This window comes from Vitis riparia, chromosome 4 (assembly GCF_004353265.1).
Source record: "Vitis riparia cultivar Riparia Gloire de Montpellier isolate 1030 chromosome 4, EGFV_Vit.rip_1.0, whole genome shotgun sequence".
NCBI lineage: Eukaryota > Viridiplantae > Streptophyta > Magnoliopsida > Vitales > Vitaceae > Vitis > Vitis riparia.
Genome location: NC_048434.1, coordinates 11,802,847 through 11,820,658, shown reverse-complemented (window position 1 = coordinate 11,820,658; position 17,812 = coordinate 11,802,847). Strand labels below are relative to the sequence as shown.

The window sequence follows — 17,812 nt, the reverse complement described above, 5'->3', positions numbered from 1 at the left end:
AAAAGTATGATTTGTTGTCTGATTTTTTAATCATATCTATTGGTAAAAAAATTAAGCTAATCCAACCTATGATAATCACCCTAAAGGGGGGGGGGGGATGAATAGGGTGATGGTCTCTTTTTGCAAATTTAAATTATGTAAATGCAAGAGATAATTATATGCAAATATATAATAAAATAATATAAAGACAATTACATATAAAATAAAAGAGTAGGGAATAAAGAATGTAAACATAGGATTTTTATAGTGGTTCGGCACAACCTAACCCATGTTCACTCTCCTTTAGCTTCAATCCCAAGCTTGAGGTTCCACTAATTCAAGGTTTCTAAACCAAGCCTTTAAGCAATATAATTGGATTATGGTTTCAATCCACTCTCTTGGACTTTTGGCTCCAAACACCCTTTACAAACCTTAAGAGATACCTCACTCTTGAATAACCCTTCAAGTAATACCCCACACTTGAGAATCCCTAAGTGATACCTTGCACTTAGATTCTTCCTCTCAAAGATTTACAAATGAAGATAATAAATGATCTCACAAAATCCTGGTACAAAACTTTAAGGCTCAAATGATACAAAAAAAAAAGGATTGAACGGTGCACTAAAGATATGCAAGTTTTAGAATAATTGTGCACTAAAAAACACTCTCCCAAGGGTCAAATATATTCAAGAAATGTTTAAAAAGGTTAAGCTCTTGAAACAATGAAGATTGAAGCCTTTTTATAGAGGAAAACGACCAAACTAGTCGTTGAGGGTTCGACCGGTCGAGATGGGGGTTAACCGATTGACTAGCCATTAGCATTTAATACTTGGCAGGTTCGACCACCCCTTAACTGGACCTCGACCGGTTGGGGTTGAACCTCAACCGATTAAACAAGAGTTTTGGAAGAGATAAGGTTTTTGCACCATTCGACCAGTTGAGCTAAACAAGTCGACCAGTTCCTGATCCGGTTCAACTGGTTGGGTCGTTTTTGGCTCAACAACCATCATTTTCAACTTAAAACCTTTTAAACAAGTTTGGAAAACATTTGACACAAGGTTTTAGTTGAAAACATGAAATCATCCAATTTTAAAGGATTTAAAATGAAATTACTTTTGGATGATTTTGGTACATAAATTAATAATGTAATGCATGAACAACCTAGTGCACCAAAAACCTTACAAAGAGATCCTATGAAGCTTAGGTCTTGAAAAACACTTTTCTTTGAGGTTGTTTTCTTCTTATTAATTTTTCGTTTGACTTGATTTTGTCTTTATGATTACCACTTTGAAATTTTTTTTGCCTAATCACACTTAAAATATAATCATTAGTTTCAAACCTTGTTTTGTTATCATCAAAACTAAGATTAAGCAAACCTTGGTTTCACATCTATCTAGGAAAATATGTAAGAGAGTGTGTGGGAAATGGTCTAATTTTTTTATGAAGAGCAATTTAAGATAGGGAAATAGAATTCAATTTTTATTTTGATGAGATAAATGTGAGATTTATTTATTTTTAATTATTTTAAAGAATTTACACGATAACAAGAATGGATAGGGGTTGGATGTGGTTGTTTAATAGGTTGTCTTGAGATTACGTTAAAGAGGTTAGGTCATTCATTCAAATTGCTAAGGAACACTTGCAATGTGATAATAAAACACGTTGTCTAGGTTGAGATTGTCAAAATGCAGGATTTAATGATGTGTTTATAGTTGAACGTCATTTGATTGGGTTTGGGTTTTTAAGGAGTTATCAAAGATGGACTCTCATGGGGAAGAACCTGAATGTCTAACCATTAGACAAAATGATATGAGAGTTGATGTTGAAATGATTGGTATAGTTGATGATGATGCCCTCAATGGAGTTATTGATCCATTAAATGATGTATGTGGACTAGTAAACAGAGATATAAACTTAAAGGAATCTACTAGTCATGAAAATTTTGAATACTTATTTCGTGAAGCTAGTAAAGAATTGTATCCAGGTTGTAGAAAGTTTTCTACACTGACCTTTATTGTGAAGTTGATGCAAGTTAAAGTCCTCAATTGTTGGAGTGACAAGTCCTTTGACAGGTTATTCTAAGTGTTAGTTGTTGCTTTCCTAGAATGATCAAACATTCCGAAAACATACTATGATGCTACGAAGATGTTAAGGGAATTGGGTCTAGGATACAATTCAATCCATGCATGCAAGTATGACAGTGAAAGCGAAAATTATTAAAGACCTTGTAAACTATTTTTTATTTACTTTATTATATGTAAAAATAAATAAAATTTAATCTAGTTACATATCTTTAAATTTTTGTCATTTAATAACACTCCTTATGTATTTATTACTTTTTTTTTTTATTGTTCATTGATTATAGATGACTCTTGGATGAAAAAGGTTACCTCATCGTCTAAATCCTTAACCCATAGTGGCACCCACAACACCTCCTTCCCTTAAAGCTCTAGTGCCCACATTTGATGAGGGCATTAGCAACTGTAAGAAATTTCCCACACTTTCTAACTATTATAATTTTATAAGGTGTTTTATTAACTACCTTTCATTTTTATGTGATTCTGATTGCTTTATTCATGCATTTGCATGTTATGATTGAGAAAATGTTGCATTTTCTTTTTAAGTTTTTAAATTTTAATAAGATATAACTTCATGACAACACCTAATAAAAGAAATGTTAGCGGAAAAACTAAAGAAGTCATTTTGGACTGACTTATTGAAGCTAATAAGGGCAACCCTCTCCCTATCATGCTTAAACCATCAAATGAGAGGCAAAGGGGTAAATACTATGAGATATTGTACAATGAAATTGGGTTAATAGTAAGGTAATATGCACCTATGAGAGTGGAAAAATGGAAGCAAATGTCTCAATTTGAAATCAATGCAATGATTGACCGAATCAAAGTAAAGTTTCTTATATATATATACTATGTAATTACAATTCATTATTAGTTGTCTCCAAGCTTAATTTATCTCATATTTGTGATTTTCTTTTTTAGATTTGAAGGAAAAGTTTGTCGTTGATTTAACACAAACCATGTCAAGGAAAGTTTAAAAAAACAATTGGTTGATCACTTTAGGAATTGGAGATGTGACCTACATAAGCACTTTAAAAAATTTCTAATTGTGGCAGAGGATAAGTGCAACCCTCATGAATCTATGTCAAGTTAGGAGGATTGGGACTATCTTTGCTAATGATTTTTTAGTGAAGAATTTAAGGTAAAATTTGTGATAAACAATCATTCAAAAGATATTTCTTATTAAATATTTTACTAATTATATTTACATTATTTTTCAATAATGAGTGTTATTTCAATGTCATTCAACAATGAATTTAGCAAATAGATCAAAGATATATTTCCATCATCGAGGAAGGTCTTGTTCATTTCGCTAACATGGTTTACAAGGGGTAAAATATGAAACTAAGCTTGTTTAATTATTTTTAATTATTTCTATAAATTTTTATTCTTACTCCATATGAATGTATAATATTTGACAATTGATAGAGCATGGAGAGATGCTTGGCTAAATTAAACTATTCAAACTAGTTCATTGGAATAGTCAGGATGATTGATTATCAAGAGGTTGAAGATTGTTGTGCAAGTTTAATTTAGCTTAGAAATTCAAAAAGTTTGTCATGATAACTTTTTATGGTTAAAACAAGTTTAAGATTATGAGCCATTGTGGAAGTGTCACCATAACAGATTGTTTACTATGTGATGAGAAGTTTAGAACTTTCCTTAGCAACTTCTATACACTAAAAGTTTAATTTGACTATCACCTGTTTGAAATTTCAGTGTTCTTAAATTGATTAATAGTAGGTAAAATTTGACAAATGTCTAAAAAATAGGGGTACCATGTTAAAATTTCTATAAAAATATTAATTTAATAGTGTGTTATTACAATTTCCCTTGATTAAAACTAAGCTTAGAAATTTTCTTGGTAGCTACCATGCACTAAAATTTAATTTGCTTATTAACAAGTTGAAATTCTAATGTTGTTAAATTAATTAATTACATACCAAATTTAGGAAATATCTTAAAATAGGGGAGATTAACCACTTGTTATTATAACTTTCTTTACTTAAATCAAGTTTGAGATTATTAATACTTGTAAAGTACTATTATGTGCATATATATATACTAGATTCTTATTTCAACTTTTATATTTATTATGTGATGACAAGTTTAAACTCAACCTAGGCATTATCCTTGAAATAAATTTTAATTTGGTTGTTCATAATTTTAAATTTCTTTGTTATTAAATTGATTATATAAAATTTTAGAAAAGTTTAAGAAATAAATAGGATTTTCTATATTCTTAAATTGAATGCATTGTATGTAAAATTCTGGAAATGATTAAAAAATAGAAGGGATTATACAAAACTTAAATAATATATAACTTGTTATTATAAATTTCTTTGCCATAGATTAAATTGGGATTCTTGATGCTTTTGAAGTGTTATCAATTTAGTATGTAAACTAAATTCTTGTTTAAATTTTAATATTATTTACTATGTGAAAACAAGCTTAGATATTTCCTTGGGTACTTATACTAAAATTTTGTATTGGTAGTCATGACTAATTTGAGATTTTAATGTTTTTAAATTGACTGCATAACTAATAAAATTTTGGAAATAGATTAAAAATAAAAGGGACAATGCTGAAATTTTATAAGAATTTTAATATTTTAACTTGCTATAGCTACAACTATTTTTCTTACTTAAAATTAATTTTGGGATTAGGACTCCTTCCAAAGTGTTACAATGTTAGCATATAAATATTGTATTCTTGTTTGAAACTTTATATTATTTATCATGTGATGCCAATCATAGGCATTTAGAAGTTTCCTTGCACTAAACTTTAATTGGCTAATTTGAAATTTCAATGATAAATTGATTATGTAGCATATAAAAGTTGAAAAAATGTCTAAGAAATATGAGAGATCATACCAAAATTTTGATAAAAAAGTTTTTTTTTTTTTTTTTTCTGCATTCATAGGAGAAAATGTTGGAAGTCCATAACTAGTTGGTAGTAGAGGGAGTTATGACCATGACTAAGGTAGAAATTTGTGAGAATGTTTTGGGGCAATGATCAAAATATGTCAAGGACCTTGGTTTTAGTCTAAAACCGAGTTCTGCTTTTAAATCTAGACCATCATCTTCTCAACATGAGGTAGAGTTGGAGCATAGGCTTCCAAGACTCAACTACTTATGGAGGCTTAACAATAGCAGTTTGATACCTAGCAGGAGCAGATTAACCGCTGGGAGGCCTTATTGCAACAACCAAATCAATAACATCAACAACAATTTGAAGATATCTTGTGTCATTTACAAGCAAGCCAAGGGTCTTATGATCCCTTCTTTATGATACACATCTGATGGATCCTCATTTTTTTTTTTTTTGTTTTGTTTTGTTTTGTTTTTGTCTATGTTGATCGATTAGTTTGTAATTAACATTTTATTAGACCAATACTTTGTTATGTTATGTTATGTGGCTATTAACATATATATTTTTTGTTGTTATGATCACTAAGTATGGTTTTTATATTATCAATGGGGTTATGTAGTATATATTTTTATTTTTGAAAACATGTTTTAAAATAAAAAAATTCATTGTATTATTTAAATTAGGTTTAGATGGTAATAAAAAAATATATAATTATAATATGAAAATTCAAAATTGTAAATACTTTTCTTGATTAAAAAAATTAGTCACTAAAAATATTTCAAGACAAATCATTTTTATTACAAAATATTTTCATATCATGTACAACAAATTTCTAATTCATCAATGATATGTTTTGGGGACAAATTTTATTTTATTTGGGAAAATTTTTTGTTATGAAATGAGACTTTCATTGGGAGTAGTAATCAATATGGGTACATGAAATTATTTTGCTGAAAATTTTATTTGTCAATGAAAACAATCTTGTCACTATTAATTATTGATGACTTTTGAGATAAACTTTGTTTTTTAGTACTAAAGAAGTTACTTTTGCTGATATAATATTTCATTGGGAAAAACCTTCAATGATGAAATTTCATTTCATTAGGAAAATCTTTGGGCTACAAAATGGGGATTTTGTTGGGATAATCTTAGTGACGGGTCTAAGGTGACGAACATAACACAAAATACTTTTCATTGGGAAATGTTTTTATAAGCGAAATTCAAACTTTTAGTGATAAAATATTTTATTATTAAAAGTTTATTTTTTTTTTGTAGTGCTACAACTAATATTAATGTTGTTGGTATGGCTGAACTTACTCCAATACTTAATTTAAATTTCCATCATATGGTCACATAGTCCAAAAATATAATTTTTAAGCCCAAGTGTGGACCCCACACTTCGCTCGATGTGTTCCCAAAAGGCAATGAGGAAAATATCGGGATATATCGTGTATCGGGAGGGGTTGACACGATATTTCGTGAAGAAAAATCGGAGGAGAGATATTTCCGTAAATATCGCCAAAATATCGGCGATATATCGGTTCAGAGAGATATATCGGAGATTTTTTTAAAAAATCGCCTCTAGTGGAATAATATCGGTGATGTATCGGTGATATATCGAAGATATATCGCTTATTTTTTGTGATATTTCCTCTCCTTCATGCAACGTAATCTGACGGCCCAGATCACGCCCGTGTTGATTCGACGGCCTAGATGTGATTCCAATGGTAATATGGCGATCCAACGGCCAGATTGCTCCCAATTTTTTATCCAACGACCAAAATTGATTTTCAACGGTAAATTAATGTTCCAACGGCTATTTTGGCCCAAATTTCATCTATTTTTGCTTTCATTCTTTATTTGCTCTCTCATTACTCCAATTTTTATTAAGGTTGCTCAATTATTTAATCATTTTAAGGTATATTTGTTTTAAATTGTAATTAATTTTGTTTGCAATTGTAATTAATTCATGTATTTTCAATTAATTAGTATGTTTGCAATATGGATTATTTAATGCTATTTTTACATTCAATTGCAATTAATTTTTATATTTTTATTGAATTAACTTAGGTTAATTTGATTATTTAATTATAAATTGATATGTTTATTTTAGATAATTATTTGTGATTTATTTTCACATTTAGAATTAAATTAAACTAGTTAACTTAGCTAAATTATTTAATTAATTTAATTAACATGAACTAGTATATTTTGAATATAAAATATGTTTATTTAATGAATTTAATGTGTACAAATTATTGATATTTAATGAAATGAAATATTTTATGTGACTTTATAATGAGAACAATTACAAAATTAACATTTCTTATAAATCGACATGATATAATTACATTATATCATATATATATATATATATATATATATATATATATATATATATATATATATATCAAATTTTTCAATAAAACAACTTTAAAATGTCCATTATACTTCTAATTATATTATTATGAGGTTTTCCTTGCATTTCCATGAGTTTTTAACAATTTTAAGTCTACCGATATTTTTTTCCAGAATATCCACTGATATATCTCCGATATATCTGATATATCCGTAAAATCGAAGTACCGATATATCCGTGATTACCGATATTTTCATCCTTGCCAAAAGGTGAAACTCGCTTTTTGTTTTATTTATTTGGTGAAAATTGATTTTTAGAAAAGACTTGAAGTCGCTACTTATATTTGTTTTATTTTTAAAGGAAAAAACAAAATAAGAAAGAAAAACCCTAAGTGTGACTCCTGAAAGGAAAAAAACGAGTCTGTGAAAAACCGAGTCTGGCTCTGGGGGTTAGGTTACTCATTAGGAAGGTACGGAGGTGAGCCGCAGCATCCTTCTAAGCTCGTATATGTACGGCCTCTACTAAAGAAATTGAGGAAATTGTGGTAATTAATCAATTAATTATAGATACTAAGAAAAAATAATCAATATACAAGTCATGGTGAAAATTAATATGCACAAAAACAATGATAAAATCTAATTACAAAAATACACAAAATAAATAATAAGAGAATTATGCAAAATGATTGATTGAATTAAATAAATAAGAGATATTAAAAAAAAATTTAAAGAAATTTCAAAGGATTTTATTAAAAATGATTTTGAATTAATGATTTCCATTTATTTACTTATAAAAAAGAATCAATTTATTTTCTCAATTTCATTGGTATTCAATTGTAAAAAAAAAAAAACAAAAAACTATTTACACATATTGTATCAAAAGAATTTATTACAAAATTTCAATTTGAAGACAAAAATTATTTTTACTTACTTTTACTAGAAAATAATGAATTTTTACAATTTTATTTACAAAAGTATTAGATTCATTTTCATTTAAAAGAGTGATTTTTATAAATTATTTAAAATGACATAACTTTATTTGCAAAAGAAATTTTAATTAAAAAGAAGAACAAAGATTTAAATTCTCTATTTATGTAACACACTTTTAATCTCATTTTAATTAAGGAAAAAGAATTCATTTGAAAATAATATTTTTAGACAATTTTACTAAAAATTAATTTTTGGAACAACTTTATTTACAAAACAATTTTTGGACAATTTTTATTAAACAAAGAAATTTTTTAACAATGTAATTAAAAACAATTTTTCAAATTCTATTAAAAATAATTTTTTTTGGATTTTTCTAAATGCATTTTTCTGAATTTTTATAAATAAAAAAAACTTTCTTTTATTAAAAACAATATTTTAAAATTGTTGTTTTATTGAAACACATTTACTGACTTCGTCCTCTCATTTAAAAAAAAAATTCTAGTTTGTTCGATGTTCAATTCTGCGCACACTCAATAAATATATACGAACAAATATTTACTAGAACTAATAAAAATAAAACCAAATAAAAATGGGAAATAAAATATGTGCCCAAATAAACTTACAACAAGCTCCACGTGTCATCAATTCGTACTCAGCCAACGAGATTGTAGAATGGGTCCATGCAAAAACAAGAATAACACAGATGTAAATATCCAGAGATGTATAAAATCTCAAACAAATATTCAAACCCAAATTCCAATTTCAAATTAGTCTCATAAATTTCGTCAATTAAAATGAGCCCAAATTACTATAGGTCTTAACCCAGAACATCCAAATTAATAACCAAAAATACAAACACAATCAACCAAACCTAAAATTGAATAAATTAAAATAAATTCTACTAGACCTAACTTTAATATTTCATAATATAAGTCTAGTTTAATATACACCACAATTGTCCCATGTCCAAATTAAACAATTCAAATTAGCCAAGCCTATATCAAATATTCAAATAATCCAACAAATCCCACCCACATTATGGGCCCCAAAATTCACATCAATTAACAAGCCCACATAAAAAAATACATGGTCAAGAGAAATAATATTCCAAGCCCAATCCAATAAGCCCAAACAAATAACAACTTAACAATAGGCCCAAGTTCAAATAAACAATATGCAATTGATATAATCCAAATATCCCCAAATTAATCACCAAATACAATATACCCACATACCCAAATTAACAAATTTTAAATTAATTCACTAACAATAAATTAAATCAAATTACGTATTAATCTACCCACAACAAATTAACCCCAAATTTCATATTAATTCAACAATCCAAATTTCACAAACAACAATTACTATTAAAATAAAATAAAATAATAACAATAACAATAACAATAATAATAATAACAATAACAATGATAATAATAATAATAATAATAATAATAATAATAATAATGGAAAATGAGTGATATGGGAAGTGAGATAACGAGAGAAAATGAAGGAGGTCGCTAGCCGACAACGCCCGACCGGTGATCTTGTCGATAGTAGTGGATGGTTTTTTTTGGGAATCACAAATAAAATAAAATAAAATAAACTGAAATAAAAATAATAAAATAAAAAATAAAAATGGAAGAGGAATGGGGGAGTTGGTTGTCGGGTGTTTTTGGGGGAAGAAGAAAAAATAAAAAATAAAAAAATAAAAATGGGGGTCGGCTCTCTTGGGAAAACAAGAGGAGAAAAACTAAAAAAAGAAAACAAAATGGAGAATGGAGAAGGAAGGGAAGAAAAAAAGTGGGGGCTGGCTGTGGGAAGAAGAAGAGGAATGGAGGAAGAAAAGAAAAAAAATGGGTCCGTTCCCCTGTCTCCAGAGGGAGTAGTAGCCAAAGAAAGAAAAAAAAAGCACCCTCCCCCCCCCCCCCCCCCCCCCCAAAAAAAAAAAAAAAACTCTTCAATGGCCAGCTGCGGCCAAAAAAGGAAAATGAATAAATAAATAAATCAGAGTGGGAGGGGGGTCCGGTGTGTCTCGGTAAGGGGAAATAAGGAAAAATGAGAGAAAAGAGAGGAGGAAATCTTGGGAATTGGGGGGAAAATCGGGGGCAAAATGGGGAGAAAAACAAAAATGGGGGGAAAGGAAAGTGGGGAGGGCGGGCTGTGTGGGAAGAGAGAGAAGAAAATGGTGGGGTGGTTGGGGAGTAGGAAAAAGAGAGGAGAGGGAAGAGAGAAAAGAAAAAAATAAAATAGATATAATAATAATAATAATAATAATAATAAAATAATAGTAATAATAATAATAAAATAAAAGTATTAGTAATAAAATAAAATAAAATAAAATTATATACAAAATAATAAAAGCTATTAAATGGTGAGTGGACCAAAAAATATATGTAATTGGAATTTAAAATCTAAGGACAAAATTGGGCTCAAAGTTAATGTAAAAAAAAAAAAAAAGGACAAATTTTGGGGTCTACACCAAGGTTTTGGTTACTGATCTTTCTATATAGGAACCTTCTTGTTTTGTTGAAGCTTTTCAAGATGGAAAGTAGAAGACAACAATGATTGAAGAAAATGGAGTGCTTGTGAAAAACAAGACTTGGGCTTTAGTGCCTTTACCTCCGAATAAGAAATCAATGGAATGTAGATGGGTTTTTAAGCTTAAAAGGAATCCAAATGGTTTAACTAATAAATACAAGGCACAACTTGTTGCAAAAGGGTATCTATAAACTCTTGGATTTGATTTCATAAAAACATTCTTACTTGCTGTGAAGGCTACATCTATTAGAATTGCCTTGATTATAGCTTTGGCTCATGGATGGCAAGTGAGATAGTAAGACGTTAACAATGTGTTTTTAAATGGAAGTCTTCAAGAGGAAGTGTATATGGACCAACCCACAAGGTTTTGAGCAAGGGAAAGGTTTAGTTTGCAAATTATATAAAGCTCTTTATGGCCTTAAGCAAGCTCCAATAACCTAATTCGAGAAATTAAAATATTCTTTATATTCACTAAAGTTCACCTCATCTAGAATAGATCAATCTCTTCTTCTGAAGATCATAACCAACTCATATGTCTTTATCCTAGTCTATATGTAGATGATATTATTGCAACTAGGAATAGCAATTAAGAGTAAAAGCAACTTATTTGTCATTTAAACAGGTTGTTTCCTCTTAAAGGTCTGGGAGAGTTAAACTACTTTCTTGGTATTGAAATGAAGAAAGTTACATAAGGGTTCCACTTGTCTAAAAGGAAATATATCAATGACTTCCTTAAGAAAGTAAAGATGGAGAATGCTAATCCTCTACCTATGTCAATGATCGGTGGTTAATTTCCAATGCTCTTCTCAAAAAGGTGATCCTATAGAGAATGCTCATGAGTATAGGAGAGTGGTAGGAGCTCTCCAATACATCACTATCACTAGAACTGAAATTTACTTTAGTGTTAACAAAGTGTGTCAATATATGGAAAAACCAATGGATACTCAATAGAAGGTTGTCAAGAGGATTTTGAACCATTTGAAAGGAACCACATACCAAGGGATTGTTTTCAGGAGGTCAGACACTCTCAATCTCACTTTTTTTTTTTTCTAATACAAACTAGGGTAATGATGTTGATGATTGTAGATCAACTATTAGTTTTTATATTTTTCTTGGTCATAACATGGTTCCTTGGTGGCCCAAGAAGCAACACATGGTTTCAAGATCCATTACTAAAGCTAAGTCTAGGAGTTTAGCTAATGTTGCTTCTGAGTTTATATGGATTCAATCCCTTTTAATAGAGTTGAAAATCAAGTGAAACATTTGATGGTGTGGTGTGACAACCTTAACATAGTAGCTTTGTTGGCTAATCCTATTCTTCACTCAAGGTCCAAACTCATGGAATTAGACTTATACTTTATTCAAGAAAATGTGTTATAAAAGCAATAGGTTGTCAATCATATTCCTTCTATTAACCAAGTAGCAGACATAATCACAAAGTGTCTCTCTTCTCAGTTATTTAAAAAACTTAAAGGAAAGTTAATAGTCTCCTCAAAATCAATTTGATGGAGAGAGTTAGAGAGGTTAAGTTGTTATGCTATTATAATAAGATTTTTTTCCCTCTTCCAAAGTTGTATATAAGGAGCATCCCTTGTATCTTTAAATAGTCATCATTTCATCAATATAGAATATACAAAGTTCTCTTACTTTCTTGTTTTCTTCTTTTTCTATTTTTCTAATTTTGTTCTCATGAGAAGGTCAAAGCTTGATTCAAGAATTGGTATCAAAGCGAAGATTATAAGTTTGAGCCATAAGAGCAATTGTAAGCCTAGTGGATGGGCCATTGGATACCAATCCAATAAACCTATACTTTTTATACAAAATATACTATTTTATTCAATTGGATGCCAATTGGTTTTCATATAAGATGGTCAAAGCCTGATTCAAGATATAACATTAACCTATGCTTTTTGTATAAAATGTTCAATTTTGTATACAATTATTTAAAAAAAAAAAGAAATAAAAATAATAAAATGTAAGTTAAACCTATAAGTTTTGTACAAAGTGTTTTATTTTATATCATTTTTTAATTTTTAATATAAATTTTTTATTTAAAAATTAAAAAGCTGTAAGTATATCCAAATAGACATTTAATGTTTGTATATTAATTTAAGTCTATTTTTATTTTTATTTTTCACTTTCTCTTCTTTATTTTCTTTTTACAATATTTTTTTTTCAAATCTTTTAAAAAGCAATGATACAGTTAAAACCCAATAATCCAAATGATTATGGTTCACAAAAAGGCTTTTAAGCCCAATTGAATGTCAACTCGATGGATGGGTCACCCAAATGATGATAGTCGAATGTCATACCATCGTGGTGGATGGGTCATCCAAACGATGATAATTTATAAAAAGGCTTTTAAACCCAGTTGAATGTAAGCTTAATGGATGGGCCACTTAAATGATGATAGTGCGATGTCATATCATCCCACTGAAGGGATCATCCAAATAATGGACGTCAATTGTTATAAAAAGGCTTATTGTACCCTCCTCAAATACTAATTAGTTTTTATATGAAATGATTAAAACCCGATTCAAGGTTAAAGAAATGAGAACTTATACCTTTTATAAGATATGTTCTATTTTCTACAAAGTTTTTAATTTAAAAAATAAAAAACAGTAAGTATATCTAAACTATTATTTAATGTCTAGTTATTAATTTAATTTATTTTTTATTTTTCTTTTCTTTTCTTTTTCTTTATTTTCTTTTTATAATTATTTTTTTTTCAAATATGAGGGGAAAATGAAATATCGTTGTGGGCGAACATAAATACATCATATTAAAAATCTCAATCTAGTAGATTTCATATATATCACTTAATAGTTATCTCACATATGGATTCCATGAAATATTAAAGGAAGTTGTCCCTCCGGATATTGAATGAGTTTAAATAAATATATAAATTAAAAATTATGTTGTAAAAGAAGGATAGATGCAACGTAAATAAAGTAGTATAAATAAAATATTTCTTACTTTAAAAATATATATAATGGGAAGAATGAATTAGAGAAGAGAGTTGAAAAAGTTGAGAGAATGAAAGACAAAGAGAATGAGAGAAAGTAAGAAATTTCTTTCTATTTAAGGATGCATATTACTGAGAATGAAAAATTCTTTTATAAGTTTTCCAAATGATTTCCATTAATATTTTCATTAATGAATATTAATGAAACTCACAAATAACATTAATAGTTTCCATTAATGAGTATTAATGGAAGTCATAAATAATACTTAATTAACATTTATTATAATTAATATGATGACATTCATTACTTCAATTATAACAAATTATTAATTTAAATTTATTTTTCCCTTTTTCCTGAACTTTCTTTTCTAATATTTTTCTTCAATTTTTAAAAAAAGCAATGATAAGAGTTAAAAATGTCAAAACTGTAATAAACATGTGGAAAGAAATGAAGCATACGATGAATCTCCTCCAAAATCAGATCCAAGTTGATGAAAAGTGAAACCCAAGGCTCCAGAAAGTGGAAAGCGTGCATTAATGTAACAATAATGTTTACAGTTACTGAACGATCTTCTATGAACTGTGGCATTGAAGAAGGAATTTATTGTTGTCTGTTTTAAAAAAGCCACGCCATCTTTTTCTGGTGGGTTTGACTGTTTTTGGTGGGTTTGACACTTTTCCTCTCACCCACCAGTATATATTTGCATGTGACAACCCCCAAGAGGAAGAGCGACATGCAGCCTCATTGAAAATATTAAAATATGGAAGATTAGCAGAAAATATCAATATTTTTTTATTAACTAAGTACGCAAAACATGGGGATGAACCAAACTCACATGACAACCCCCGGATTGTTTGGACCGACAACCCCCTCAAATTTAGTGCTATATAACAGGCGTCTTCTCCCCAGCTACACTCGACCAAACCCTAAACAGCCAGATTATATATTGTGAAGAAGCAAGAGGTGGAAGATGGTGATGAAGGTGTATGGCCCAGTGAGGGCTGCATGCCCACAGAGGGTGTTGGCTTGCCTTGTAGAGAAGGGCGTGGAGTTTGAGGTTGTCCATGTCGACCTCGACTCTGGCGAGCAAAAACGGCCTGATTTCCTCCTTCGACAGGTGAGATATTTTATAAATCAATTACTATTCTATTATTCTATTTGTGCATGCGGAAGGAGAGGTACTCTGGGATCTGATATGTCATGTAAATATTAAAATAAAGAGATTCTTTTTTGGGGAAAAGAAAAAAAATGGTAAGAGAGTATATACTTTCCTTGTAGAACAAACCAAGGACAACAATTACACGACTGTTCTTTTAAATTGAGCTCAATTTTCTTGCTATGTTGTGTTCTAACTTCTAAGATGAAATTTTAATTCTCTTGTAGCCTTTTGGGCAAGTTCCAGTGGTAGAAGATGGCGATTTCAGGCTTTTTGGTAAGATCATTATCATCGGCTTACACAAACTATGGATTTAATTAATTAACGGTTTTATAAAGAAATTTTGTTTAGACAAATTATTTGCTTTTCTTTTTTGTTATGTTTGGCTCCATAAAGTATTAAGAAAAAAAAAATGTTAGAAAATGATTTTTTTTAATGTTTGGTTATCTTGAAAAAAAAAACAAATATAATCAAAACTAGTTATAAATTTCAAATTGGTTAATCTTTATATCCATGAATTAAAATAAGCGAAGTGAGTTTAAAGTACCAAATAAAAATAATTTATATTGACTTTAAATTTTTATTTTTTTTTAACCTTTTTTTGGCTTTTTCTTTTCTTTTTATTTTTTGTTCTCTATTTTCTTAATTTATTTTATATTTTCTCTAACCTCTTTATATATATATATATATATACAAGGTTATGAAAGGTGTGGAAGAGCCACTTTTTGGTACCATACCAAAAAAAATATCCAAGTGGCATTTTTTCATAAGATCCATTCAACGAATCTCATTAATTTGTACATTGAGTTTTGTCATGTTGTACCTTACAAATAATTCTTTTATATATATATATATATATATATATATATATATATATATATATATATATAGATATAATTTGGGCTCATTTTTGGTACATCAATGTAATTTTTTTTATATCTTAGGTAATACTTGTTTTTTAGCTGAATAAAAAAAAATCAAAATATTTAATTTTTCTATTCAGTTAAAAGTAATATGTTAGTATCAACCAATATAACTAAACTGAACTTATTATCAATAAGTTCAGTTTAGTTATATTGGTTATATTAGTTAATATTAACAAATTATTTTTTTAGCTCAATAAAAAAAAGTCAAATATTTTGGTTTTTTTATTCAGCAGAAAAACAAACATCACTCAATTCTTGTCTTTGTATCCTTGTTCAACAAGTAAAATTTTATCATATAATTAGTTAATAGTCCAAATGGCATGCTCGATTTGACACCAAATGAGTATCATAGTGTTTATCCTATGTAAAATTATCTCCAGCTTTTCTATTGAAAGAATAGTTTAAAAAAAATGTTAAATAAAAAAAAATGTATATTGTATAAGTTGAATGAAACTTTAATGAAATGAGTTGTTGTGTGTAAAAAATGTAGAGTCGAGGGCGATTGTAAGGTACATCGCGGCAAAGTACGCGGAGCAAGGGCCTGACCTCTTGGGAAAAAGCTTGGAGGAGAAAGCGGTAGTTGATCAATGGCTGGAAGTGGAAGCTCACAACTTCAACGAGTTGGTGTACACACTGGTCATGCAGCTAGTGATCCTACCTCGAATGGGTGAGCGGGGGGACTTGGCTTTAGCCCACACTTGTGAGCAGAAGCTGGAAAAGGTGTTTGATGTGTATGAGCAGAGGCTGTCGAAGAGCCGGTACCTTGCAGGAGATTCATTCACTCTCGCTGATCTGAGTCATCTTCCGGCCATCAGATACTTGGTGAAGGAAGCTGGAATGGCGCACTTGGTTACTGAGAGGAAGAGTGTGAGCGCATGGTGGGAGGACATTTCCAACAGGGCTGCTTGGAAAAAAGTCATGGAGCTCGCTTCTTGATATATGTTGTTAATTTCCCTACGTGGCCATGTATGCACCTTTCCAATTATCTTCTGCTGTACTTGTTGGTTTGTTGGCTTGTTGGTATGTTATTAAACCTTATTAAGGAAAAATCATCTACCCTTGATAATATTTTCCATGACAAAAAGTTGTTTACAATGCCATCATAAATCCAAAAATGTCTACCCAGGAATCTCATGCCAAATCATATGAAGAAATATGCCTTTGATTTGAGTGAATCATACCTGAGTCCATTTTGCTTTACGTTTGAACAAGGTATGGATCTTCTAAGACTGTAGAGGGCACCACCTCTTTCTGGATTCTCTCAGACGATGGGAGCGGGAGAGAAAACGAGTCTGTTCTTATTTCAAATGATGTAATTAAATTGAACAGACACTTAACCTTTGGTTTTATACCCTCCTGCCTTAGGGACCATACCCTTTGGCTATTGGGCCTCACGAGTCTTAGGCCCATCATCTAAGGCCCGTGATGGCAATGGGCTCTACACATAAGGTGGCCCATACTATGAAAAACTGATACAAAATAAATATCAATAAGCGAATAGCTTAGTCATGTATCATTGTCAAATATGTGAGTCCATATCTCAACAATCTCCCACTTGGACCACATATAGTACAAAACAATGTTCATGATAGTACTTTATTGAGCTCATCTTGCTATTCTAACTTAATATCCTTAAACAATCCGGTCTACTAGTTATGCTAACACAGGATCAAAGCGGCCTTCGTTAATCTTAATTATAACTAGACCCATCAATGATCACAACATTAACAAAATTAGCAACATGGATCAAGTATGGATGTGTAGCATGGAAATTACATAGAATGTGTTCTTTAATATGTCTATTTCCAATTGGTCCCACTTTATGACTAAAAATTAGTCAAATTCCACTTTCAACACTTGATGCTAATATGCTTTTGAAAGTCATCATTTCAATTCAGAGAATTCAAATACAATAGTCTTTGAAATTAAGGTTTGTACAGATAACACAACATAATGTCACATCAAGAAAACGAACACAAAATCTAAATACAAACTCCCACTATACTAGCA

The 17,812-nt window shown here is 29.5% G+C and overlaps 1 protein-coding gene across 1 annotated transcript; it reads left to right on the top strand.

Moving 5' to 3' along the window:
- The first annotated feature begins 14,614 nt into the window (after positions 1 to 14,614).
- On the top strand, positions 14,615 to 16,909 carry LOC117913093 (glutathione S-transferase F12). The gene is made up of 3 exons (XM_034828007.1): positions 14,615 to 14,837; positions 15,104 to 15,152; positions 16,293 to 16,909. Exons 1-3 carry the CDS (start codon positions 14,691 to 14,693, stop codon positions 16,736 to 16,738), a joined length of 642 nt encoding a protein of 213 aa, XP_034683898.1. The 5' UTR covers positions 14,615 to 14,690; the 3' UTR covers positions 16,739 to 16,909.
- Positions 16,910 to 17,812: the final 903 nt, after the last annotated feature.

What these genes read in the sequence shown, in the direction of transcription:
- LOC117913093 (XM_034828007.1), top strand. Translation starts at nt 14,691, where the DNA reads ATGGTGATGAAGGTGTATGGCCCAGTGAGGGCTGCATGCCCACAGAGG. An exon ending in CTGATTTCCTCCTTCGACAG is followed by an intron (nt 14,838 to 15,103) that starts GTGAGATATTTT and finishes ATTCTCTTGTAG; the next exon opens with CCTTTTGGGCAAGTTCCAGT. An exon ending in TGGCGATTTCAGGCTTTTTG is followed by an intron (nt 15,153 to 16,292) that starts GTAAGATCATTA and finishes TAAAAAATGTAG; the next exon opens with AGTCGAGGGCGATTGTAAGG.